General features: G+C 46.7%; 1 protein-coding gene across 1 annotated transcript; it reads right to left on the bottom strand.

Moving 5' to 3' along the window:
• Positions 1-7,547: 7,547 nt before the first annotated feature.
• On the bottom strand, positions 7,548-14,977 carry ACOT6 (acyl-CoA thioesterase 6). The gene is given in 4 exon segments (XM_016926377.4): positions 7,548-8,008; positions 8,010-8,194; positions 10,235-10,319; positions 14,376-14,977. Coding segments are annotated over 4 exon segments (1,254 nt in total). The 5' UTR covers positions 14,948-14,977; the 3' UTR covers positions 7,548-7,596.
• Between the last annotated feature and the right edge of the window lie 10,988 nt (positions 14,978-25,965).

The raw sequence follows: 25,965 nt of genomic DNA, 5'->3' as shown, positions 1-25,965 counted from the left end.
AAACCTAGACTTAAGACTGGTGGGAAGAGACTGGTCTTGTGGGACCTACTCCTCAACCTGTGGGATCTGATGTTATTTCCAGGTAGACTGTGTCAGAGTTGAATTGGAGGACACCCAGCTGGTGTCTGCTGCAGAACTGTTTGCTTGCCTGGTATGTGGGGAGAAACCTCCCACATTTGGTCACAGAAGTATTCTGTGTTGATTGTTGCGTTGAGTGAGAGAATTGCACCAGGGATAGACTTCTCCTTACTAACTATGAAAGTCCTAGATGACTGGGACTTTCACAGCTAGTGAGGAGAAGTCTATGCCTGGTGCAGTTCTCCCAATAAAAGGCTGTTTTGGCTGGGCATGGTGGCTCACACCTGTAATCCCAGCACTTCGGGAGGCCGAGGTGGGTGGATCACCTGAGGTCAGGAGTTCGAGACCAGTCTGACCAACTTGGCTAAACCCTGTCTCTACTAAAAATACAAAAATTATCGGGGTGTGGTGGCGCATGCCTGTAATCCCAGCTACTTGGGGGGCTAAGGCAGGAGAATCACTTGGAGGCAGAAGTTGCCGTGAGCTGAGATCGCACCATTGCACTCTAGCCTGGGCGACAATAGCAAAACTCTGTCTCAAAAAAAAAAAAAAAAAAAAAAAAAGCTGTTTGTCTGTTGTTTAGTGGTTTAGTGTAGCCACCTTCATCAGTTATCTCAGCTAGGTCTTCTGGATAACTTGCTGCAGCTTCTACATCAGCGTTTGCTGCTTCACCTTGAACTTTTTTTTTTTAAGACAGGGTCTCACTATGTTGCCCAGGCTGGTTTTGAACCTCTGGGCTCAAGTGATCCTTCTTCCTCAGCCTCCAGAGTAGCTGTGACTACAGGCATGCACCATCACACCTGGCAAACTTGCACTTTAACATTATGGAGATGGCTTCTTTCCTTAAATTTAATAAGCCAACATATGCTAGCTTTAAACTTTTCTACTGCAGCTTCCTAACTTCTCCCAGCCTTCATAGAATTGAAGAGAATTAGGGCCTTGCTCTGGATTGGGCTTTAGCTTAAGCTTGTCCACCCTACAGCTTGTGAACTCCATACAGCCCAGGATGGCTTTGAATGTGGCCCAACACAAAATTGTAAACTTTCTTAAAACATTATGAGATTTTTTTTGCGATTTTCTTAAAGCTCATCAGCTATTATTAGCGTTGTTGTATATTATGTGTGACCCAAGACAATTCTTCTTCTTCCAATGTGGCCTAGGAAAGCCAAAAGATTGGACACCCCTGCTGTTTAGCTTAAGGGAATGTTGTGGCTAGTTTGATCTTCTATCCAGACCACTAAAACTTTCTCCAAATCAGCCATAAGGATGTTTTACTGTGTTCACTTAAGTAGGACTTTTAATTGCCTTCAAGAACTTTTCCTTTGCACTCACAACTTGGCTAACTGCTTAGGGGAAGAGGCCTGGCTTTCAGCCTATCTTGGCTTTCTCTATGCTTCATCATTTCTAGCTTTTGATTTAAAGTGAGAGACCCGAGACTCTTCCTTTCACTTGAACACTTAGAGGCCATTGTAGGGTTATTAACTGGCATAATTCCAATATTGTTTTGTCTCAGGGAATAGGGAGGCCTGAGGAGAAGGAAACAGATGGGAAAGTCCAGTTGGTGGAGCAGTCAGAACACACACAACATTTATTAAGTTCACCATCTTATGTGGGTGCAGTTCTGGGAGCCCCAAAACAATTACAGTAGTAACATCAAAGATCACCGTAACAGATATAATAATAATGAAAAAGGCTAGATGTGGTGGCTCACGCCTGTAATCCCAGCACTTTGGGAGGCCGAGGCTGGTGGATCACCTAAGGTCAGGAGTTCGAGACCAGCCTGGTCAAATGGTGAAACCTCGTCTCTACTAAAAATACAAAAATTAGCTGAGCGTGGTGGCGTGCACCTGTAATCCCAGCTACTTGGGAGGCTGAGGCAGTAGAATTGCTTGAACCTGGGAGGCGGAGGTTGCCGTGAGTCAAGATCATGCCACTGCACTCCAGCCTGGGCAACAAGAGTGAAACTCCGTCTAAAAAATAAAATAAATAAAATAGGCTGGGCGCGGTGGCTCACACCTGTAATCCCAGCACTTTGAGAGGCCAAGGCGGGTGGATCATGAGGTCAAGAGATCGAGACCATCCTGGCCAACATGGTGAAACTCCGTCTCTACTAAAAATACAAAAATTAGCTGGGTGCGGTGGTGCGCACCTGTAAGTCCCAGCTATTCAGGAGGCTGAGGCAGGAGAATCGCTTGAATCCAGGAGGCGGAGGTTGCAGTGAGCCGAGATCACACCACTGCACTCCAGCCTGGCAACAGAGCAAGACTCCATCTAATAAATAAATAAATAAATAAATAAATAAATAAATAAATAAAATAATGAAAAGACCGTAATATTGTGAGAATTACCAGATGTGACACAGAGACACAAAGTGAGCACATGCTGTTGAAAATGGTGCTGATAGACTCTCTTGACACAGGGTTGTCACAGACCTTTAACTTGTGGAAAATTTAATAAAGCACAGCCCAATAAAACAAAGTATACCTGTATTTGAAAATTAAAATATGTTAAGTACTTTACACAGATTATCTAATTTAATCACAATAGCCCCATGAAGTAGTTGCTATTATTACGCCCATTTCATAGATGAGGCATATAGACAGAAACCCCAGGCTGCACTACTTACTAAACTGTGTGAGCCTGGATTAGGCTGGGATTTACGTCTGCTGTAGACGCATCCTTGAGAATATTACCTGTCTTAGTGCATTTGTGTTGCTATAAAGAAGAGTTACTAAAAAGAGGTTTTTTTTTGTTGGGGTAGAGGGGAGCAGTCTTGCTCTGTCACCCAGGCTGGATGGAGTGCAGTGGTGTGATCATGGTTCACTGTAGCCTTGTCCTCCTACACTAAAGTTATCCTCCCACCTCAGCATCCTGAGTAGATGGGACTACAAGTGGGTACCACTGCACCCGGCAAATTTTTATTTAAAAAAAATTTTTTGGGCGGGGCGCGTTGGCTCATGCCTGTAATCCCAGCAATTTGGAAGCCCGAGGCAGGTGGATCACCTGAGGTTAGGAGTTTGAGACCAGCCTGGGCAACATGGCGAAACCCCATCCCTACTTAAAAAAAATACAAAAAGATTAGCTGGGTGTGGTGGTGTGTGCCTGTAATCTCAGCTACTCGGGATGCTGAGGTAGGAGAATCACTTGAATCTGGGAGGTGGAGGTTGCAGTGAGCCGAGATTGCACCACTGCACTCCAGCCTGGGCAACAGAGCAAGATGCCGTATCAAAAAAATATATATTTGTAGAAACAGGGTTTCACTATGTTGTCTAGGCTGGTCTTAAACTCCAGGTCCCAAGCAATCCTCCCACCTCAGGCTCCCAAAATGTTGGGATTACAGGCATGAGCCACTGGCCCTGGCCAAAAAGAGGTTTATTTGGCTCACGGTTCTGCAGGCTATACAAGAAGCACAGTGCCAGCATCTGCTTGTGGTGAGGGCCTGAGACTGCTTCCACTCACTGCAGAAGGGACAGAGGCCTAGCGTGTGCAGATCACATGGCGAGAGAGAAGCAGGAAAGAGGGGAAGGAAGTGCCAGGCTCTTTTTCACAACCAGCTCTCAGGGGAACTCTTGTGGGAACTCACAGAGAGGACTGCACCAAGACATTCCTGAGGGGTTGGCCCTCATGACCCAAACACCACCCATTAGGCCCCACCTCCAACATTGGGATGCAAATTTCTCTTTATTTTTTAGAGACAGGATCTTGCTCTGTCACCTAGGCTGGAATGCAGTGCCATCATCATAGTGAGAATTCCTGGGCTCAACCAATCCTCCTGCTTCAGCCTCCCAAGTAGCTGGGACTACAGGTGCTCGTTACCATGCCTGGTTCATTTTAAAAACATTTTTAGTAGAAACAGGGTCTTGCTACTTTGCTCAAGCTGGTCTCAAACTCCTGGCCTTGAGCAATCCTCCTACCTGGGCCTCTCAAAGTGTTGGGCTTACAGGCATGAGCCACCATGCCCACCTGGGGATCAAGTTTCAACATGGGATTTGGAGAGGACAACATCTAAACTATAGCACTACCCTTCATATCACTTAATGTTTCTTAGTATGACTATCTTTGGAAGAAACTGATTTCTAAGTTTGGCTTTTATTTTATGAAAGTTGTAAATTTTGTGTAACTAATTAGGTTTCCTTCTTTGCATAAACCACTATAAGGCCAGGCGTGGTGGCTCATGCCTGTAATCCCAGCACTTTGGGAGGCTGAGGTGGGCGGATCACCTGAACTCAGGAGTTCAAGATCAGCCTGACCAACATGGTGAAGCCCCATCTCTACTAAAAAAAATACAAAATTAGCCTTGCATGGTGGTGCATGCCTGTATTCCCAGCTACAGGGAGGCTGAGGCAGGAGAATCGCTTGAACCCGGGAGGCGGAGGTTGCAGTGAGCCGAAGTTGCACCATTGCACTCCAGCCCAGGCAGCAAGAGCAAAACTCTGTCTCAAAAAAAAAAACAAAAACTAAACAAAAAAACCACTATAAAATACATGACTGAATGAGTGGTCAATCCAGGCAAGGGCATAGGATTCCATAATAAGCACTATTATATTAGCCTCATTTCTGGCTTAACTTTATGGATAACTTTTCTCTTTCTCCCTTCTACTTCATATTGCTTTACTGCATTTCAAATGGCTTGATAACAACCTGAGATTCTTTTTGAAATAAAAATCTCAAGCCAGGCGCGGTGGCTCATGGCTGTAATCCCAGCACTTTGGGAGACCAAGGCAGGCGATCACCTGAGGTCAGGAGTTCGAGACCAGCCTGACCAACATGGAGAAACCCTTTCTCTACTAAAAGTACAAAATTAGCCGGGTGTGGTGGCGCACCTATAATCCCAGCTACTAGGGAAGCTGAGGCAGGAGAATCACTTGAACCCGGGAGGCAGAGGTTGCGGTGAGCCGAGATCGCACCACTGAACTCCAGGCTGGGCAACAAGAGCGAAACTGTGTCAAAATATATATATTGGAGACAGGTGGCCACATACAGTCACCTCTCAGGGAAAAGCAAGCAAATATCTTCAGTCAGTGTATGCCATTTCTAGGTTGCTTTATCTGTAAGGAAGAAATCGAGGTCTAGGGCTGTCTTGCCCTAGTGCTTCAATACATATAGATGTGGAGTCATCATTCTCCTGCATGACTTCTGGGACTACCTTTTTGGCCTTTGCTTTCTCATCCTCCCTGCCACTTTCCTCATATCTTCCTCCTGTGATCTCCCACCCCAAGAGCATCTCCACAGTAGCAGGTCACTTGGGAGTGAGTTAAAGCACAGGCTCCCAGAATTCACATCATAGAAAATTATACTACACAGGCCAGGCGCAGTGATTCACGCCTGTAATCCCAGCACTTTGGGAGGCCTAGGGGGGCAGTTCGCTTGAGCCCAGGAGTTGGAGACCAGCCCGGGCAACGTAATGAGACCTCATCTCTACAAAAAATAAAAAGTTAGCCAGGTTTGGTGGTGCATGCCTGTAGTCCCAGTCACTTGGGAAGTTGAGGTGAGAGGATCACTTGAGCCCAGGAGGTTGAGGCTGCAGCAAGCCATGATCATGCCACTATATTCCAGCCAGGATGACAGAGTGAGACTGTCTCAAAAAAAAAAAAAAAAAAAAAAAAAAAGAAAGAAAGGAAAATTATACTACAAGGTGAATGACTATACTCAACACAGAGTTTAACAACTGATCAAAATTAAGTTACCTCTAAGGAACTTTTCATTGTTAAGATCTAATGGGCACTTGCTTGGATAGATTGAAATTGGTGAAGGATTTTGTACGTACTCAGAAAATCATGGGATGTGCCGTGAAATCACAGAAAAACTTTCTTATGCTCAAGGAAGACTCTCTGCTCTGGTCTGTTATGACTCTAGATAGTGCCCAGTATACTGCAGTAGGTTGAGGCAGACAGGTCCCAGTCCTTCTCAGTAGGAGGGTAATTGGACTAGATGGTTGTGGGAGGAAGTCCGATTTGGTAGGTATAACATGACATCAAAGATGAAGGCCATGGCGTGCAAGGTATTCTCCTGAAAATCTTGGCATGAAGGCATTCCTCCAGGCAGGCAATGACCATATAGTGACTGGGAATCCCCTGGCAAACGTAAAGGAAGTATATCCACAGGTATAATGCTCCTGGTCTTCAGATTGGGGTTCAGAGACAAGTGTTTTTTGAGACAGAGTTTTGCTCTTGTTGCCCAGGCTGGAGGGCAGTGGCGCGATCTCGGCTCACTGCAACCTCCACCTCCTGAGTTCAAGCAATTCTCCTGCCTCAGCCTCCCAAGTAGCTGGGATTACAGGTGCCCGCCACCTTGCCTGGCTAATTTTTTGTATTTTTAGTAGACACTAGGTTTCATCATTTCATCATGTTGGCCAGGCTGGTCTCAAACTCCTGACCTCAGGTGATCCACACGCCTTAGCCTCCCAAGTGCTGGGACTACAGGCGTGAGCCACCGTGCCCGGCCCAGGGAGAAGTCTTGAGTAAATGTTCAGCAATGTGTATGGGCAAGAATGAGGTAGAGCCAGGCATGGTGGCTCAGGCCTGTAATCCCAGCACTTTGGGAGGCTGAGGTGGGTGGATCACCTGACATCAGGAGTTCGAGACTAGGCTGGCCAACATGGTGAAACCCCGTCTCTACTAAAAATACACAAATTAGCTGGGCATGGTGGTGCGAGCCTGTAGTCCCAGATACTCGGAAGGCTGGGGCAGGAGAAACGCTTGAACCTGGGAGGCAGAGGTTGCAGTGAGCCGAGCTCGTACCATTGCACTTCAGCCTGGGCAACAAAAGCGAGACTCCGTCTCAAAAAAAAAAAAAAGAATGAGGCAGAGTCCATTCCTTAAGGCAATCGAGTGGGCAGGTTCCCAAGACTCAGACGTGGTCAGTTAGGGCCAAAGGGGATATGAGACTCCAGAGCAATACCAAAGGTCAGTCCTCAGAAAGGGAACACTTTCTGGGCCAGCAACTGAGTTGGGAAAGCACTTCTTACATTTCTCTTGCTTAAGGTGAAGACCGGTCCTACATATAAGATCAAGGTTAAGCCTACGTGGACCTAGCAGTGACGGAAGGCAGGTTGCAAAGGTTGAGAATCAGGGAGGACCTGACAAAGAAGCTGAGCTGGTTGCTTTGTCACTAAAAAGGTTGCTATGGGCTCTGGGAAACCCAACACAGGCTGGGTGTGGTTGCTCACACCTGTAATCCCAGCACTTTGGGAGGCTGAGGTAGGCATATCACCTGAGGCAGGAGTTCAAGACCAGCCTGGCCAACATGGCGAAACCTTGTCTCTACTAAAAATACAAAAATTGGCTGGGTGCCGTTGTGTGCACCTGTAATCCCAGATACTCGGGAGGCTGAGGTCGGAGAACAGCTTGGACCTGGGAGGCAGAGGTTACAGTGAGCCAAGATTACGCCACTGCACTCCAGCCTATGTGACAGAGTGATACAGAAAAAAAAAAAAAAAGAGAAAAGAAAGAAAGAAAACCCAACACAAGTTGTATGAATAGGATTTTTATTAATGGTATCTGGTCTGTGGCTACAATGTTATATTTTGCTGTGCTTGACAGATTTTTTACCATTGAGATGTTTATGGAAGAAAGTTTGAATTTGCTGCCAGGCATCTACCTGTGCCTTTGAGTGAGCCTTTGGCTCACCTCCATAGAATATTGCCTCACCCAAAACAGCATGCACAGAGGCTCTAGAAGGAGGAAAATAAGGTGGGTCAATACAGTGACCAGTTTCTGGGCAACAGATTATCTGGGGTCTTTCTTTCCCATGAGCTTGTAGCCTTTCAGAGGCTATCTGAGCATAGAATTCACTCTTCCAGCTTTGATCATCCATGCCGACAATAAACAAGAAGGGCCCCTGCGCCTTTTCCAATGGAACAAGACTTTGGTCATTGTGTTCCTCCAGTGGATTGCTCCAAGTGTCCATAAAAGTGAGAAATCCTGACTTTTACTTTTCCTAGATCATCGACAAGTTTAGGAATAATCATATCCTTGTAATGTAGAGGAGCTACTGTGTTGGTTACACAGGCATTGATAAGTACAGTGGCTGTGATGCCCTTCAAGAAAGAAGCCATTGAGAGACACAGGTCACCTCCTTTGGAAAATCCAAGAAGCCCAATACTAGGACCTTTCACCTGTTGAGGAAAAAGAGAAGGAAAACAAGCTTAGAATTCATAAATGGAGGACACAGACAGTGATTTTACATTCTCCAAGTAGCTTTCTTTTTTTTTTCTTTTTTGAGATGGAGTCTCGCTCTGTCACCCAGGCTGGAGTGCAGTGGTGCAATCTTGGCTCACTGCAACCTCCACCTCCCGGGTTCAAGCAATTCTCGTGCCTCAGCCTCCCGAGTAGCTGGGATTACAGGCGCCCACCACCACGCCCGGCTAATTTTTGTATTTTTAGTAGAGACAGGGTTTCACCATGTTGGCCAGCTGGTCTCAAACTTCTGACCTCAAGTGATCCGCCTGCCTTGGCCTCCCAAAGTGCTGGGATTATAGGCATGAGCCACTGTGCCCCGCCAGTAGCTTTCTTAACTATCATTTGCTTTCCTTCCTTATCCAACAATCTGCAAAGTTCAAATATGTCTTCTAATAAGCAAATCAACTGATTTCCTAGTAATGGGTCATCCCCTAATATTTATGAGGACTGGGTCAGGAGTATACACAGAGGCCCAGACACCCTATACCTAAATATTTCAAAATTATAAATCAAATGAACAAACTGTTAAATACAGTATATTATTTTCTCCTGCCTTGATAAATATACCACCATAACAATTCATAAGGTCAGGCTCAAATTTAAAATCTTGGAATCCACTGGAGTTCTGTACTGGAAAGTGACATAGGGGAGAGGTCAGCCCGTGGGCCCTGCACCACACTCCTTCTCTTCCATCACTGGCTCCTTCATGGACCTTAAGGGGCCTCTCACACATATGTGTGGACACCCCAGCCTGCATGTTTAAGGCCTAGGTATATATACACTGACGAACCCAGAAAAGAGGCTTAGGGCCTGGAAGCAGGATCAGAGCTGTTTGGCAGAGAATTCTGGGGTGCCGGATCCCAAGAGCACTAGGGGTTGTGGGGGAGAGAACCCTGCAGAACATCTTATATCTTAACATTAGAATGTCTGGATCTCTTTAAACCTGGATGACAACAAAGAGTATATCTCATTCCATTTTTAATTATACCAAAATTTGTTGTCGTTGTTGTTGTTGGGTTTTTTTTTGAGATGGGGTTTCACTCTTGTTGCCCAGTCTAGAGTGCAATGGTGTAATCTCGACTCACTGCAACCTCTGCCTCCTGAGTTCGAGCAATTCTCCTGCCTCAGCCTCCCGAGTAGCTGGGATTACAGGTGTGCACCACCATGCCCAGCTAATTTTTGTATCTTTAGTAGAGATGGGGTTTCACCATGTTGGCCAGGCTGGTCTCAAACTCCTGACCTCAGGTGATCTGCCCACCTCGGCCTCCCAAAGTACTGGGATTACAGACGTGAGCCACCGCACCTGACCAAAATGTTTTAATTAATTAATTATTTCTGTTATCAGATAAGGACTTTTACAAAACCATAATACCATTATCATACCCAACAAAATTAATGATTACTTCATATAATCAAATACACCATTCTCATTCAAATGTCTCCAGTTGTCTCAAAAAATATCTCTTTATAGTCATTTTCTCTATATACATTTACGTTAATCTTATTAAGGAGGAAAACTGAACTCCAGAGAGAGTAACTGCCTTATTCAGAATCATAAGGCCACTCTGTGGTAGATGCAGAGCTGGAACTTTTTTTAGTCCTGTGCTCTTTGAATTTTGGTCCACAATTACAAAGACAACTAAATAGTCAAGTCTTAAGGGATTAGAGAGAGATGGGAGAAAATGGAAATAATAATCCTAGTATAAAAACTTTTTTTGAGACAGGGGTCTCCTCAAATGTTGCCCAGACTGGTCTTGAACTCCTGGGGTCAAGCAATCCCCCGGCCTCAGCCTCCCAGGTAGCTGGGACTACAGGTGCACATCACCATGCCCAGCTTCCACCCTAGTAACCTTTGAAGGAGACTTGGTATCTCCTGGCATGTTTCTAGTTCCCAGTGTTCTGGCAGGGCTTTTGGATTCAGCCCTGCATCAGCTCTATCCCCTCTCTTCTGCACTCAGGTGATCACCAGAACGCACCTTTGGATGCTGCAGCAAAAAGTCCACGACTTCTTCAAAGTACTCCAGATGTACATCATTCAGATCTTCGGGGAGGTCTTCAAATCTGAAATAAGCCAGGGCAAGCACAGCAAAACCATGTCCGGCCAGGAGGCTGGCCCTGTATTCACAAAGGCCCCCGCCGCTCCCAAACAGATCAATGATCCCAGGAAAGGGCCCCCTGCCTGGAGAACATCACAAATCACAAGGAGCTTTAGTTTCTCAAAAGACAGTAAGCAAACAAGTTTTTGAAGCCAAGGAGATTGGGGGTAGAGAGATTGGCAGAGAAAGAACAAAATGTCTTATTTTCTCAAACAATAATGATAATATAGAGGGATAAAAACCTACATATTGGGTACAATGTATACTACTCAGGCGACAGGTGCACTAAAATCTCAGCGTTCATCACTGTACAGTTCATCCATGTAACCCCAAACCACCTGTACACCAAAAGGTATTGAAATTAAAAAAAATTTTTTTTTTTTACAGTCTCACTCTGTCGCCCAGGCTGAAGTGCAGTGGTGCAATCTCAGCTCACTACAACCTCTGCCTCCTGGGTTCAAGCAATTCTCCTGCCTCAGCCCCCCAAGTATCTGGAATTACAGACATGCAACAGACACCCAGCTAATTTTTTTGTATTTTTAGTAGAGACTGGGTTTCGCCATGTTGGCCAGGCTGGTCTTGAACTCCTGACCTCAGGTGATCTGCCCACCTTGGCCTCCCAAAGTGCTGGGATTACAGGTGTGAGCCACTGCAACCGGCCTAAAACTTTTTAATGATACAAATTATTATCACACCACTGCACTCCAGCCTGGGTGACAGAGTGAGACTCTATCTCAAAAATAATAATAATAATAATATTAATTATTTTCACAAACAAAAATAAACCAAGTTAGAAATAACATAATGAGGCCAGGCGTGGTGGTTCATGCCTATAATCCCAGTGCTTTGGGAGGTCAAGATAAGAGGACCACTTGAGGCCAGGAATTCACGACCAGCCTGGGCAACATAACAAGACCCGTCTCTATAAAAAAGTTTAAAAAACTAGCTGGGCATGATGGCACATGCCTATAGTCTTAGCTACTCAGGAGGAAGAGGCGGGAGGATCATCTGAGCCCAAGAGTTCCAGTTTGTGGTGACCTGTGATCACACCACTGCACTGTAGCCTGTAGATCACTGTAACCTTGAATCCTTGGGCTCAAGTGACCCTCCAGCCTCAAGTAGCCACCCTCCCAAGTAGCTAGGCCCCTATGCTTGGCTAATTTTTAACTTTTTATAGAAATAGGGTCTCACTATGCTGCCTGGGCTAGTCTCAAACTCCTGGCCTCAAGCAATCCTCCCACTGCAATGCTCCCACCTCGGCCTCTTCAAGTGCTGGGATTTTAAGTGCGAGCCACTGCACTCAGCCTGTTTGTTTGTTTGTTTTTTGAGACAGGGTTTCACTCTTGTTGCCCAGGCTGCAGTGCAATGGTGCGATCTCGGCTCACTGCAACCTCCGTCTCCCCCCGGGTTCAAGCGATTCTCCTGCCTCAGCCTCCCGAGTAGTTGGTATTACAGGCATGTGCCACCACACCCGGCTAATTTTGTATTTTTAGTAGAGATGGCGTTTCACCATGTTGGTGAGGCTGGTCTCAAACTCCTGACCTCAGGTGATCCGCCCACCTTGGCCTCCCGAAGTGTTGGGATTACAGGCGTAAGCCACTGCGCCCAGTCTTGTTTTTTTTTTCGTTGTTGCTGGGTTTTTTTTTTTTTTTTTTTTTATCAGACAGAGTCTCTCTCTGTTGCCTAGGCTGGAGTGATGTGGCGTGATTTTGGCTCACTGCAACCTCCACCTGCCGGGTTCAAGCAATTCTCCTGCCTCAGCCTCCTGAGTAGCTGGGATTACAGGCGCCCGCCACCATGCCCGGCTAATTTTTTGTATTTTTAGTAGAGACAGGGTTTCACCATCTTGGCCAGGCTGGTCTTGAACTCCTGACCTCGTGATCCACCCACCTTGGCCTCCCAAAGTGCCGGGATTAGAGGCGTGAGCCACCGCGCCTGGCCACCTTGTTTTTTTTTTTTTTTGAGATGGAGTCTTGCTCTGTCCTCCAGGCTGGAGTGCAACGGTGCGATCTTGGCTCACTGCAATCTCTGCCCCCTGGGTTCAAGAGATTCTCCTGCCTCAGCCTCCTGAGATTACAGGCACCCACCACCATGCCCGGCTAACTTTTGTATTTTCAGTAGAGACGGGGTTTCACCATGTTGGTCAGGCTGGTCTCGAACTCCTGACCTCAGGTGATCCACCTGCCTCGGCCTCCCAAAGTGCTGGGATTACAGGCGTGAGCCACTGCGCCCAGCTCCTTGTTTGTTTTTAATGAAAGGTTTTAGTTGATTCTTAGTCAGTATGATTTTTTTTTTTTTTTTTTTTTGAGACAGGGTCTCGCTCTGTCGCCCAGGCTGAAGTGTAGTGGCGCAATCTTGGCTCACTGCAACCTCAGCCTCCCGGGTTCAAGCGATTCTCCCACCTCAGCCTCCCTAGTAGCTGGGACTACATGTGTGAGCCACTATGCCTGGCTAATTTTTTTGTATTATATTGTTAGTAGAGGTAGGGTTTTGCCATGTTAGCCAGGCTAGTCTTGAACTCCTGGCCTCAAGTGATCCACCCACCTCAGCCTCCCAAAGTGCTAGGATTACAGGTGTGAGCCACTGCGCCTGGCCCAGTCAGTATGATTTATTGAGCTCCTACTATATCCTTGCGAAAGCCTCTAGGAACATGGATATTTAGAAATCTGTAAGACCCAATTCCAGCCCCAGGAATTCACAGTATAGTGGGCAGCCACGAGTTAAGGCTAAGAATTGCTGAAGAGCTGTAAAAATAAAGCAAGTTTTCTTGTTTTGGAGAATAATCACAGAATTCAGTTTAAGGATTCTATGTGCTGTTGCAACTCTAGAATTTGTTGTTGTTGTTGTTGTTTGAGGCAGGGTTTCACTCTGTTGTCCAGGCTGGAATGCAGTGGCGTGATCTCAGCTCACTGCAACCTCTACTTCCTGATATCAAACAATCCTCCCACCTCAGCCTCCCAAGCAGCTGGGACTACAGGCATGCACCACCATGCCTGCCTAATTTTTTTTTTTTTTTTTTTTTTGTAGAGACAGAGTTTCACCATGTTGCCCAGGCTGGTCTTGAACTCCTGGGCTCAAGTGATCTGCCCACCTCAGCCTCCCAAAGTGCTGGGATTACAAGCCTGAGCCACTGTGCCCGGCTCATCATTTTTATATGGTAGAGGTTTAGGTCAGGAATTTAGTTAGAAGGGATTAATCAGGAGTCTTCTTTCTGGGCTACCTTTACCTAGCAAACATCCTGTATTTACTTAGACTAGGGTTCCTCAACCTCAGTAGTACAGACATTTTGCGCAAGATAATTCTTTGTTCTGGTGGTTGTCCTGTGCATTGTGGAATGTTTAGCAGCATCTCTGGCCTCTGCCTGCTAGATGCCAATAGCACCTCTCCCTTCAGATATGACAACCACAAATGTCTCCAGATATTGCCAAATTTCCCCCAGGGAGGGCGGCTAATCATTGCAGGTTGAGAACCACGTACAGCATGTTTATGATAGAAGGGAGAGGACTGTCAGGCAGTTTTGTGTGTGTTTTTAAACAATTAAAGGGCATTGCCAATACTGTGGATTTTAGCTTCTTTGGAAGTTTGATGTGAAAGGAGGCAAAAATCCTTCTTGCACATCAGCTTAAGGTTTTGCCCATATCGTATTCAAACAAAACCACATGGCTGGCACATAATGGCTCTCAATAAATATATAATAAGTTGAATGCACTATTCAGCACATAGCTAAAGTGGTGGTGCCTCCAGGGAGGGACGTGAAACTTAAAAAAGAAAGACTGGAGTAGCTACTCAGGAGGCTGAGGCGAGAGGACTTGAGCCCAGGAGTTCGAGGCTGCAGTGTGAGCTACGATCCAGCCACGGCACTCCAGCCTGGGCAACAGCGGACGCCCAGACTCAGAATCCATGACAGACTCTGGAGCGAAGGAACAAGTTCAGGGATGTTCCACAATCACGCGATTCCCAGGACAGGAAAGGGGCCGGTGGGGGTCGCAGAGCTCGACCAAATTCTGGGCAGACTACTCACCCGGCGGCAGGAAGAGCGCGGCGCGCACCGGGCCCGCGCGCACCGGGCCCGCGCCGCACCCCCGGCCGGAGAAAGTCGCGCTTGTTCTGCGCCCGGCACAGCAGCCGCCCGGGCTCGGGGTCGTGGCCGTCCAGCACTTCCAGCTCCACGGCGAAGGGCGTCCGCACGTCGCGCTTCACCAGCCGCACCAAGGCTTTCTCGGGCTCCAACGCCCACAGCAGCCCCATGGGCTGGAGCCCCGCGAAGCTGCCTCCCAGCGCGGGCGCGCGCTCCAGGTCCAGCTCGCCGCGGGCGTCGGCGCGGTAGCGCGCGCGGGCCCGGAAGAGCGCGCCCTCTTCGTCGCGCAGGGACTTGCGCAGCGTGACCGGCTGCCCCGGGGCCAGGCCGCGCACTGCGATGCGCAGCGGCTCGTCCCAGCAGCAGCGGCCCGCGGGCTCCAGGATCAGCGTCGCTGCCATCCCGATCTGGGTAGAACAGGGGCGACCCAGCTCCGCGGAGTCAGTGGGCGGGCCTGGCGGCTTTGCCGAGCGCTGGAAAGTAGTCGAGGGCGGAGCCCTTAACACTACTCCCATTGGTTGGACTTGGGGACAGGCTCCAGGCCGCTGCGTGGGGCGCCTAGAATTTGTGCAAATACACCAGTGTCCCAAATGAAAGAGTATCTGCTGAAATAAGAGTTAATGACCAATCCGGCCGGGGGCGGTGGATCACGCCTGTGATCCTAGAACTTTGGGAGGCCGAGGTGGGTGGATCACACCTGAGGTTAGGAGTTCAAGACCAGCCTGACCAACAGATTGAAACCTCATCTCTACTGAAAATACAAAATAGCCAGGTGTGGTGGCGCATGCCTGTAATCCCGGCTACTTGGGAGGCTGAGGCAGAAGAATTGCTTGAACCCAGGAGGCAGAGGTTGCATTGAGCCAAGATTGCACCATTGTACTCCAGCCTAGGCAACAAGGGCAAAACTCCGTCTAAAAAAAAAAAAAAAAAAGAGTTAATGACTATTCCTGCAATCCAATGTGGTGAGTGTCGAAATAGAGGCACAAAAACCACTGAGAGCTAAAGGATTGAGAGAGATACAGTCCAAGAATCTAGATTTTGAAAAAGCATCCCAGGTGATTGTACTCAGGTGACCCCTTGGAGAAACATGGTCGTAATCCGTCCTTTACCCCTCAGTCCCTTACCAAGCCTTTTTTCCAGGGCTAATGGTACCTGGAGCAAAGCAGATGTTTAGGGAGGCAGACCTAGCCAAGTTCTGGTCTGACCCTGATCCTTAATATTAATACCTGGTGATCTTTAGCAAGAAACATAACCCTCTAAATTCAGTTTTCTTATCTGAAAAGGCTTATTGTGACCATTAAATGGGCTACTGTGTAAAAACACTACACTGACACACCTGTAGGTTAGTACCCAGTGAAAGTTTTGTTTTGTTTCTTACCTCACAAATCTAATCACTGGCAGAGTCCGTTTTGGGTTGTATGCATACAGAGTTCTGGCAGTAAGCAAGTGGCACTCTCAGCCTGTGTAATTGAGGAGAGTTTTATAAAGGTACTATCTACAAAGGCATGGGCAAGATTTAAAAACAAAAACAATGAAACAAGATTCGGTGTAGAACCCTGAATCTGAAGGTTCAAGGGAAGGGGGCAGTCTGATAGGAGTTGTACCTTTTCTAGAAGGAACCTATGGTTTGTGGCAGGAAGGAGGAGACTATAAGTCCCTTGACTCTCCTCTTGTTTTTCAGTATCTTGCTAATGCCTCTCTTTGGCCAAACCCAACCACACAGCTCAACCTAGCTGGGAACATAGCAGGGTGGAGAAGGGAGAAGAGCATATAGTGATGCCCAGCTCAGTAAACATGTATAAACTGAACAAAAAGGTATTAGACTCTATGAAGCAAGTTCACTGTATGCTGGTTACCAACTTGTCTGAGTCCAGTGAGAAAACACATTCATATATTTAATACAACAATTTACATGAACTGGATTTATTACTTACAGATAGGCAGCAAAGAATGACAGAAGCCTAAGAATCATTGGAAACCAGTCCCCCAAGGCTCAGGAATGCTGCCTGGGTGATGGAATCTCATGTGTGTGTGCCCCACTTGCACTGCAGCTGCCCTGAGTTTTGTACTCTGGGGTCATGTGACTGCTGGGTTAAAGCATTGAAAGACATCCTGTTTGTAGGGAGGGGCTGGAATAGAGCCAGGGCTATTCCAGCCAGTCCGTCCCTATCTCAGGATGTTACATTCCCAGCACATTCTATGCTTGAGAACTACTAGTGAGAAAGAGGGGAGAACTGAGTCAGTCCAAGGCCAACCAGAGAACTGCCCTGCAGTCCATCCCCAACACAGATACCTCCTTTAGTAAACCTAGTACATTTCATATGCCCTCCAGACCCCCAGGATCTGGAGGCAGAGGTTTGTCTGATCATATTAATATGGCACCTTGGTCGGGCACGGTGGCTAATGCCTGTAATCCCAGCACTTTGGGAGGCCGAGGGGGGCGGATGACTTGGGGTCAGGAGTTTGAGACCAGCCTGGCCAACATGGTGAAACCCTGTCTCTACTAAAAATACAAAAATTAGCTGAACGTGGCGGCACGCGCCTGTAATCCCAGCTATTCATAAGGCCGCGGCAGGAGAATTGCTTGAACCCGGGAGGTGGTGATTGCAGTGAGCCGAGATCTCGCCACTGCTCTCCAGCCTGAGCGACAGAGCAAGACTCCCTCTAAAAGAAAAAAAGAAAAAGCGACACTTGACTGACACAATCTCGGTGCAACATTGTTAAGCCATGGCCGGAATATATTGCATTAGGCCCAGGAGACTACTATAATAAGCAGGATGATCAGGCTTGCTTGGAGCTGTGGCCTACCCCCAAGTCCTAGTGATCCAGGTAAGAAGTTTTGAGGTCCAAGAAAGATTCTTTAGGTAGCCACTCTGACTGCAACCAGTAGGCCTGCTTCCAGATCCTCTACCTATGTCTCCACCATGCCTGAGGTGTTTATCCAGGTACACCAGGAGGTGTTGGCAGTGGCACACACTCCTCCCAATTAGTCTAAAAAAAAAAAGGCTAGAGGAATTCTGTTGTTTAAAACAACCCGGCCAGGCGCGGTGGCTCATGCCTGTAATCTCAGCACTTTGGGAGGCTGAGGCGGGTGGATCATGAGGTCAGGAGTTTGAGACCAGTCTGGCCAACATGGTGAAACCCCGTCTCTACTAAAAATACAAAAATTAGCCAGGCATGGTGGTGCATGCCTGTAGTCCCAGCTACTCGGGAGGCTGAGGCAGGAGAATTGCTTGAACCCGGGAGGCAGAGGTTGTGGTGAGCCGAGATCGCACCACTGCATTCCAGCCTGGGTAACAGAGCGAGATTCTGTCTCAAAAAAAATAAAAATAAAATAAATAATAGAACAACCTTCCCAAGGGAGTTGAAGGATGTCCCTCTGCTGCCAAGGCAGTGGCACTGGAAGCAGCAACATCAGGCACAGTTTTCTTATCATTTTTTTCATGAGCACTGACTCCTATGTATGGTACCAAAAATTTCATAGAGGACCTAAACCTAGAATCAGCCATGACCTGGCAGGTTCCTAATAAGCATGGTGCATACTTTTAGGCTACTGGCCCAATAATGTTTCTTGTACCCAGGGGTGATATGCAGGACCACCCCCAGCATGCCCAATGTCCAGGATCCCATCATCTGCCAGCTTTCCAGGTATGACATTGTCCATCCCATGTTTGGCTCACTCCCAGATCACCCACAGAGGAAGAGGCAGCTTTTGGATGCACACTGCATCATTTTATTCAGCGACCCAGTCATGGCTATGGAGGATTGGTATTCACCAGCCAATTCTCATTGATGGCATAGTGACATGAGCTCAGTCTCCCCCATACAATCAATATCGTTCACAAAACCTGTACACAGAGGGTTAGCATTACACCTGATATGGTTTGGCTGTGTCCCCACCCAAATCTCATCTTGAATTTTAGTTCCCATAATCCCCATATGTCCTGGGAGGGACCTGGTGGGAGGAAATTGAATCATGGGGGTGGTTAGTCTCATGCTGTTCTGGTGATAGTGAGTGAGTTCTCATGCGATCTGATGGTTTTATAAAGGCTTTCCCCCTTTTGCTCAGCACTTTTTGTTGCCGCCATGTGAAGAAGGACATGTTTGCTTCCCCTTCTGCCATGATTGTAAGTTTCCTGAGGCCTCCTCAGCCATGCTGAACTGTGAGTCAATTAAATCTCTTTCCTTCGTAAATTATCCCATCTCAGGTAGGTCTTTATTAGCAGTGTGAGAACAGACTAATACAGTAAGTTAGTATCACAGAGAGTGGGGCACTGCTGTAAAGATACCCAAAAATGTGGAAGCGACTTTGGAACTGGGTAACAGGCAGCAGTTGGCACCGTTTAGAGGGCTCAGAAGAAGACAGGAAAGCGTGGGAAAGTTTAGAACTGCCTAGAGACTTGGAGGGCTCAGAAGACAGAAAGATGTGAGAAAGTTTGGAACTTCCTAGAGACTCATTAAATGGCTTTCACCAAAATGCTGATAGTGATATGAACAATGAAGTCCAGGCTGAGGTGGTCTCAGATGGAGATGGGGAACTTGTTGGGAACTGAAGTAAAGGTCACTCTTGCTATGCAAAGAGGCTGGTGGCATTTTGCCCCTGCCCCAGAGATCTGTGGAAGTTTGAACTTGAAAGAGATGATTTAGGGTAACTGGCAGAAGAAATATGTAAGCAGCAAAGCGTTCAAGAGGAAGCAGAGCATAAAAGTTTGGAAAATTTGCAGACTGACTATGCTATAGAAAAGAAAAACCCTGGCGGGGCACAGTGGCTCATGCCTGTAATCCCAGCACTTTGGGAGGCCAAGGCAGGTGGGTCACAAGGTCAGGAGGTTAAGATCAGCCTGGCCAAGATGGTGAAACCCCATCTCTACTAAAAATACAAAAATTAGGCAGGCACAGTGGCAGGCACCTGTAATCCCAGCTACTCGGGAGGCTGAGGCAGGCGAATCGCTTGAACCCAGGAGGCGGAGCTTGCAGTGAGTCGAGATTGCACCACTGTACTTCAGCCTGGGCAACAGAGCAAGACTCTATCTCAAAAGAAAAAAGAAAACCCCGCTGGGCATGGTAGCTCATGCCTATAATCCCAGCACTTTGGGAGGCCGAGGTGGGTGGATCACCTGAGTTCAGGAGTTCGAGACCAGCCTGGCAAACATGGTGAAACCCCATCTCTACTAATAATACAAAAATTAGCCAGGCGTGGTGGTGCATGCCTGTAATCCCAGCTACTTGGGAGGCTGAGGCAGGAGAATTGCTTGAACCCAGGAGGCAGAGGTTGCAGTGAGCCCAGATCGCTCCATTGCACTCCAGCCTGGGTGACAAGAGTGAAACTCTTCCTCCAAAAAAAAAAAAAAAAGAAAAGAAAAGAAAACCCTATTTTCTGGGGAGAAAATCAAGCCGGCTGCAGAGACTTGCCTAAGTAACAAGGAGCCTAATGATAATCACCAAGACAATGGGGAAATGTCTCCAGGGCATGTCACAGACCTTCATGGCAGCCCCTCCCATCACAGGCCTGGAGGCCTAGAAGGGAAAAATGATTTCTTGGTCTGGGTCCAGAGCCCTCCTGCTGTGTGCAGCCTTGTGACTTGGTGCCCTGTGTCCCAGCCACTCCAGCCCTGGCTAAAAGGGGCCAAGGTACAGTTCAGGACATTTCTTTCTTTTTTTATTTTTTTGAGACTGAGTCTCTCTCTGTCACCCAGATTGGAGTGCAGTGGTGCAATCTTGGCTCACTGCAACCTCTGCTTCCCAGGTTCAAGCAATTCTCCTGCGTCAGCCTCCCGAGTAGCTGGGATCATAGGCACGTGCCATGACACCCAGCTAATTTTTGTATTTTTAGTAGAGACAGGGTTTCACCATGTTGGCCAGGCTGGTCTCAAATTCCTGGCTTCGTGATCCACCCACCTCGGCCTCCCAAAGTGCTGGGATTACAGGCGTGAGCCACAGTGCCTGGCCTCCATCTTGTTTTATGACCTTGAGAGCTTGACCTTGTAACCACAAGGTGGTACTTCCTCTTGGTCTCCACCTTCCAGTGAACAGGAATTTGGGGGATCATGTTATAGTTAGCTCTAAAAATTATTGAGTAGTTAAAAGCCTTTGCAAGCTCAGAATCAACTACTCTAGACTCCTTCGGGGAAGGTGAATGAAGACTGCCCAGTGCTGTAGCTCAGTAGCTAAGGTTTTGATCTCTCGCACAGTGGCCTAGGTTCAATTCTGGGCTCAGGGAAGGAGTCCTGATTGGTTTGATATCTGAGTGATGTTTACCATTTGTTGATTCTCTTCCCCTCCATGAATCATTTTGAATTTTCCTTTCTCTGTGCACCTGGGAGGTTACCTTTGGTAAGGCTCAAAAGCCAGACATATTGGCAGTTTTGTAACCACCCAATGGGTTCACCTTGCCTGCTTCCTAGAGAGAGCTGATTTTGTAACCACCAAATGGGTTCACCTTGGCCACTGCTGGGTAGACCCTATTTCTCAAGATTTGCAATAGAGAAAGAGTAATTCACACAGAGCCAGCTGTGTGGGAGACTGGAGTTTTATTATTACTCAAATCAGTCTCCCTGAGTGTTTGAGGATCACAGTTTTTTTTTTTTGTTTTTTTTTGTTTGTTTGTTTGTTTCTTTTTGAGACAGAGTTTCATTCTTGTTGCCCAGGCTGGAGTGCAATGGCAGGATCTTGGCTTACCGCAACCTCCACCTCCTGAGTTCAAGTGATTCTCCTGCCTCAGCCTCCCGAGTAGCTGGGATCACAGGCATGCACCATCATGGCTGGATAATTTTGTATTTTTAGTAGAGACGGGTTTTCTCCATGTTGGTCAGGCTGGTCTTGAACTCCCGACGTCAGGGAGGATTACAGTTTTTATGGACAACTTGGTGGGTGGTGGGAAGCCAGTGAGCCGGGAGTGCTGATTGGTTAGGTAGGAGATGAAATCACAGGGAATTGAAGCTGTTCTTTTGCGCTGAGTCAGTTCCTAGGTGGGGGCCACAAGATCCGATGAGCCAGTTAATCGATCTGGGTGGTGCCAGCTGATCCCTGAAGTGTAGGGTCTGCAAAGTATCTCAAGCACTGATCTTAGGAACAGTTTAGGGAGGGTTAGAATCTTGTAGCCCCCAGCCAGGCACTGTGGCTCATGCCTGTAATCCCAGTACTTTGGGAGGCCAAGGCGGGTAGATCATCTGAGGTCAGGAATTCAAGACCAGCCTGGCCAATGTGGTGAAACCCTGTCTCTACTAAAAATGCAAAAATTAGCTGGGCATGGTGGCAGGCACCTGTAATCCCAGCTACTTGGGAGGCTGAGGTAGGAGAATTGCTTGAGCCCAGGAGATGGAGGTTGCAGTGAGCCAAGATTGCACCACTGCACTCTAGCCTGGGCAACAGAGTGAGACTACATCTCAAAAAAAAAAAAAAAAAAAAAAAAAAGAATCTTACAGCCTCCAGCTGCATGATTCCTAAACCATGATTTCTAATCTTGTGGTTGATGTTAGTAGTCTAGTTCCCAGGCGAGGAGGTTTGTTTTTGGGAAAGGGCTGTTATCATCTTTGTTTTAAACTATAACCTATAAACTAAGTTCCTCCCAAAGTTAGTTCAGCCTACACCAAGGAATGAACAAGGACAGCTTGGAGGTTAGAAGCAAGGTGGAGTCTGTTAAGTTAGATCTCTTTCACTGTCTCAGTCATAATTTTGCAAAGTCAGTTTCAATCTTGCATGGCTAGAGTCGGGTAATAAGACATTTAAAAGGACTTTTTTAAAAAGAGCACTGGCCGGGCGCGGTGGCTCACGCCTGTAATCCCAGCACTTTGGGAGGCCGAGGCGGGTGGATCACGAGGTCAGGAGATCGAGACCATCCTGGCTAACACGGTGAAACCCCGTCTCTACTAAAAATACAAAAAATTAGCTGGGCGTGGTAGCAGGCGCCTGTAGTCCCAGCTACTCGGGAGGCTGAGTTAGGAGAATGGCGTGAACCCGGGAGGCGGAGCTTGCAGTGAGCCGAGATCGCGCCACTGCACTCCAGCCTGGGCGACAGAGTGAGACTCCGTCTCAAAAAAAAATAAATAAATAAAAAATAAAAAATAAAAAAAAATAAAAAAAAATAAAAAGAGCACTGTGGTTAAAAGTCAGCTTAATTGAAAGTGGATATCCAAACTATAGATATATCTAAAGGGCCCTTATGTTTTTTTCTCTTCTTGGATCTTGTTTTGCTGGAAAAAGGTTTTTTTTTTTTTTCTTCTCAGTTAACTGAATTATTTTTCTCCGTTTTGTCTTGCCACTCTTATGCACACATGACAAGCACTAAGATAACTTCTGGTAGCCTGGGACTCATTGGGAAAAACAGGAGGTGCCACAAGACCCTGTTTTGGGAAACCCTCTGTTTTCCTTATGAAACCCCAAGAATTAAAAGTGGATAGATCCCTCTCAAAATCTGTTTTTGTCTTCCAGCTGTGCCTGCTTATTAGACCTTAGAAACTGCATGTTTTCCTTGCCCCTGTTTCTTGAAGGGCTCCACCCTGAGGCCAGTAATCCAATTAAGAAACTGGCTAGCTGGGCATGGTGGCTCTCGCCTGTAATCCCAGCACTTGGGAGGCCAAGGCTGGTGGATCATTTGAGGTCAGGAGTTCGAGACCAACCTGACCAACATGTTGAAACCCCTTCTCTACTAAAAATACAAAAAAATTAGCCAGGTGTGGTGGCGCATGCCTGTAGTCCCAGCTACTTGGGAGGTTGAGGCAGCAGAATCACTTGAATCTGGGAAGCGCAGGTTGAAGTGAGCTGAGATCACACCATTGCACTCCAGCCTGGGCAACAGAGCAAGACTCCGGCTCAGAAAACAAAACAAAACAAAACAGAAAAACAAGAAACTGGGCCAGGTGCGGCGGCTCATGCCTGTAATCCCAGCATTTTCAGAGGCTGAGGCGGGTGGATGACTTGAGATCAGGAGTTTGAGACCAGCCTGGCCAACATGGTGAAGCCCTATCTCTACTAAAATTACAAAAATTAGCCAGGCATGGTGGCAGGCACCTGTAGTCCCAGCTACTTGGGAGGCTGAGGCAGGAGAATTGCTTGAACCCAGAAAGTGGAGGTGGCAGTGAGCTGAGATTGAGCCACTGCAGTCCAGCCTGGGTTATAGAGCGAGACTCCATCTCAAAAAAAAAAAAAAAAAAAAAAGAAATTAGCAAATGAAAAATCTTACAACTACTGGATTTTCTTCTGTCTGTTTGTGTAGTTGTATATATGTGTTATGTGTGTGATGTTTGCATAAAAGGACTCTGATTAATTGGCTTAAAGAAAAATAAGCACCTGCCGGGCATGGTGGCTCACACCTGTAATCCCAGCACTTTGGGAGGCCAAGGCAGGCACATCATGAGGTCAAGAGATCTGGACCATCCTGGCCAAAATGGTGAAACCCTGTCTCTACTAAAAATACAAAAATTAGCTGGGTGTGGTGCTGCGCACCTGTAGTCCCAGCTACTCAGGAGGCTGAGGCAGAAGAATCGCTTGAACCTGGGAGGAAGAGGCTGCAGTGAGCCAAGATTGCACCACTGCACTCCAACCTGGCAACAGAGCAAGACTCCGTCTAAAAAAAAAAAAGAAAAGAAAAGAAAAATAAGCACTTCGATCAAATGTTTTGAAAGAAAAAAACTATAATGCCTTTTAGTTCACGTGACTTTAGTAGTCTTTGGGAAATAAAAGCAGTTTTAAAGATTATTAGTAAAATATGGGAGGCTGAGGTGGGTGGATCATGAGGTCAGGAGATCGAGACCATCCTGGCTAACATGGTGAAACCCTGTCTATACTAAAAATACAAAAATTAGCAGGGCATGGTAGCATGCGCCTGTGGTCCCAGCTACTCAGGAGGCTGAGGCTGGAGAATCACTTGAACCCAGAAGGCAGAGGTTACAGTGAGCCGAGAATGTGCCACTGCATTCCAGCCTGGCGACAGAGCAAGACTCCATCTCAAAAAAAAAACAAAAAAAAAAAAACAAAACAAAACAAAACAAAACAAAAACAACAAAAAAAAAACATTATTGGTAAAATGCAAATGTCTTCAAAATGTAAACATGTGTTCTAAATTACGTTCAAATATTAGGTTTGCCAAATTATTTAAGGTCATAAACTGCTTCTTTGGCTTTTGAAAATAGTTCAACTTGCCTGCTTTACAGCTTGGTAAGGCCTGGGGACATATGGAATTAACCACGCCCCCAGCTGTGCTGGAAAGAGTCAGACCATATTTGCACCTAGTACATAATTAAAATAACTTACCAGGTTTTACATTAAAATTAAAAATTGCTAAGAGTCATCATTGTAACATATAATTAAGACTACTAAAAATAGTTTTACATGCAAGGTGTGTGAGGAGAGTAAAATGTGTTTTTGGTAAAAGATTGTAAGAAGGCATGGGAATGTACATTTCTGTAAACCTTTAACATATTTAACAGGCTTCCCAAAATCAAATTTCAGCCTCAGAATTGTCTTTTCTCATCTCTAAATTTGAGATGCTACAGAGGGCCCCTGAAGCATTTAAAAGAGAGGTAAACAGGATTATTTGACGTGGTTAGTTACATGGGAAGCATTGTCAAAATAAAAAAAAAGATTTACTCTTCGTCAAGTTATATTTTAGTGAATGATATTAATATATGTTCCAAAATTGTATGGAATTTCTACATTCTAATACATCTGAGTATATGGTATCAATCATAATTGTAGCCTGCCAGGATCCCTGGGGGACTGAACAAAGCGGGGAGAACACGGGAATAAAGAGACAAAAGAATATGTTTGGAAGAAGGAGTCAGGAGGCAACTTGCCTCTAGTGGACAAGGGCCCTGAGCTTTACACAGCCCTCTGTATTTATTAGGCAAAAAAGATAGTGAGAAGCGGGGTGGAAGAAGGGACCAGCTGCTTGGTCTACAGTAGTCTTGCAAGACTGCATTCTCTAGATGTCCCAGTAAATAACCTCAAGGAGCTCGGCACCAGGAAGCGATTGCCCTCAGCAAATCTTCTGGGGCAGGCACAGAAGCGAGTTTGCCCACATCCTGCATTCATGATAAATCATATAGCCTCCAGTGGAATGCTAGGTTGGTCATGATCCCTTTGACCTTTTTGACTCCCAACACATAATTATGTTGTTAGGCCAGGTGCAGTGGCTCATGCCTGTAATCCCAGCACTTTGGGAGGCCGAGGCGGGCGGATCACAAGGTCAGGAGTTCGAGACCAACTTGGCCAACATAGTGAAACCTCGTCTCTACTGAAAATACGAAAATTAGCCAGGCATGGTGGCCCGTGCCTGTAGTCCCAGCTACTTAGGAGGCTGAGGCAGGAGAATCGCTTGAACTCAGGAGGTGGAGGTTGTGGTGAGCCGAGATTATACCACTGCACTCCAGCCTGGGCAACACATTTAGACTCCGTCTCAAAAAAATGAAATAAGATTAAAAAAAAAAAGCATAATTATGTTGTTATTGTAGACCACAGAAATAACCAGCTCTCCTTGTCAGAAGTGTTTTAACTGTTACTATTTAAAATCATTTGAATTCCATGGTTTAAGATA

Source organism: Pan troglodytes, chromosome 15 (genome assembly GCF_028858775.2).
Source record: "Pan troglodytes isolate AG18354 chromosome 15, NHGRI_mPanTro3-v2.0_pri, whole genome shotgun sequence".
Taxonomy (NCBI): Eukaryota; Metazoa; Chordata; class Mammalia; order Primates; family Hominidae; genus Pan; species Pan troglodytes.
Note: the sequence above shows the minus strand (reverse complement) of the source record. Positions and strands in the feature narration are given on the sequence as shown.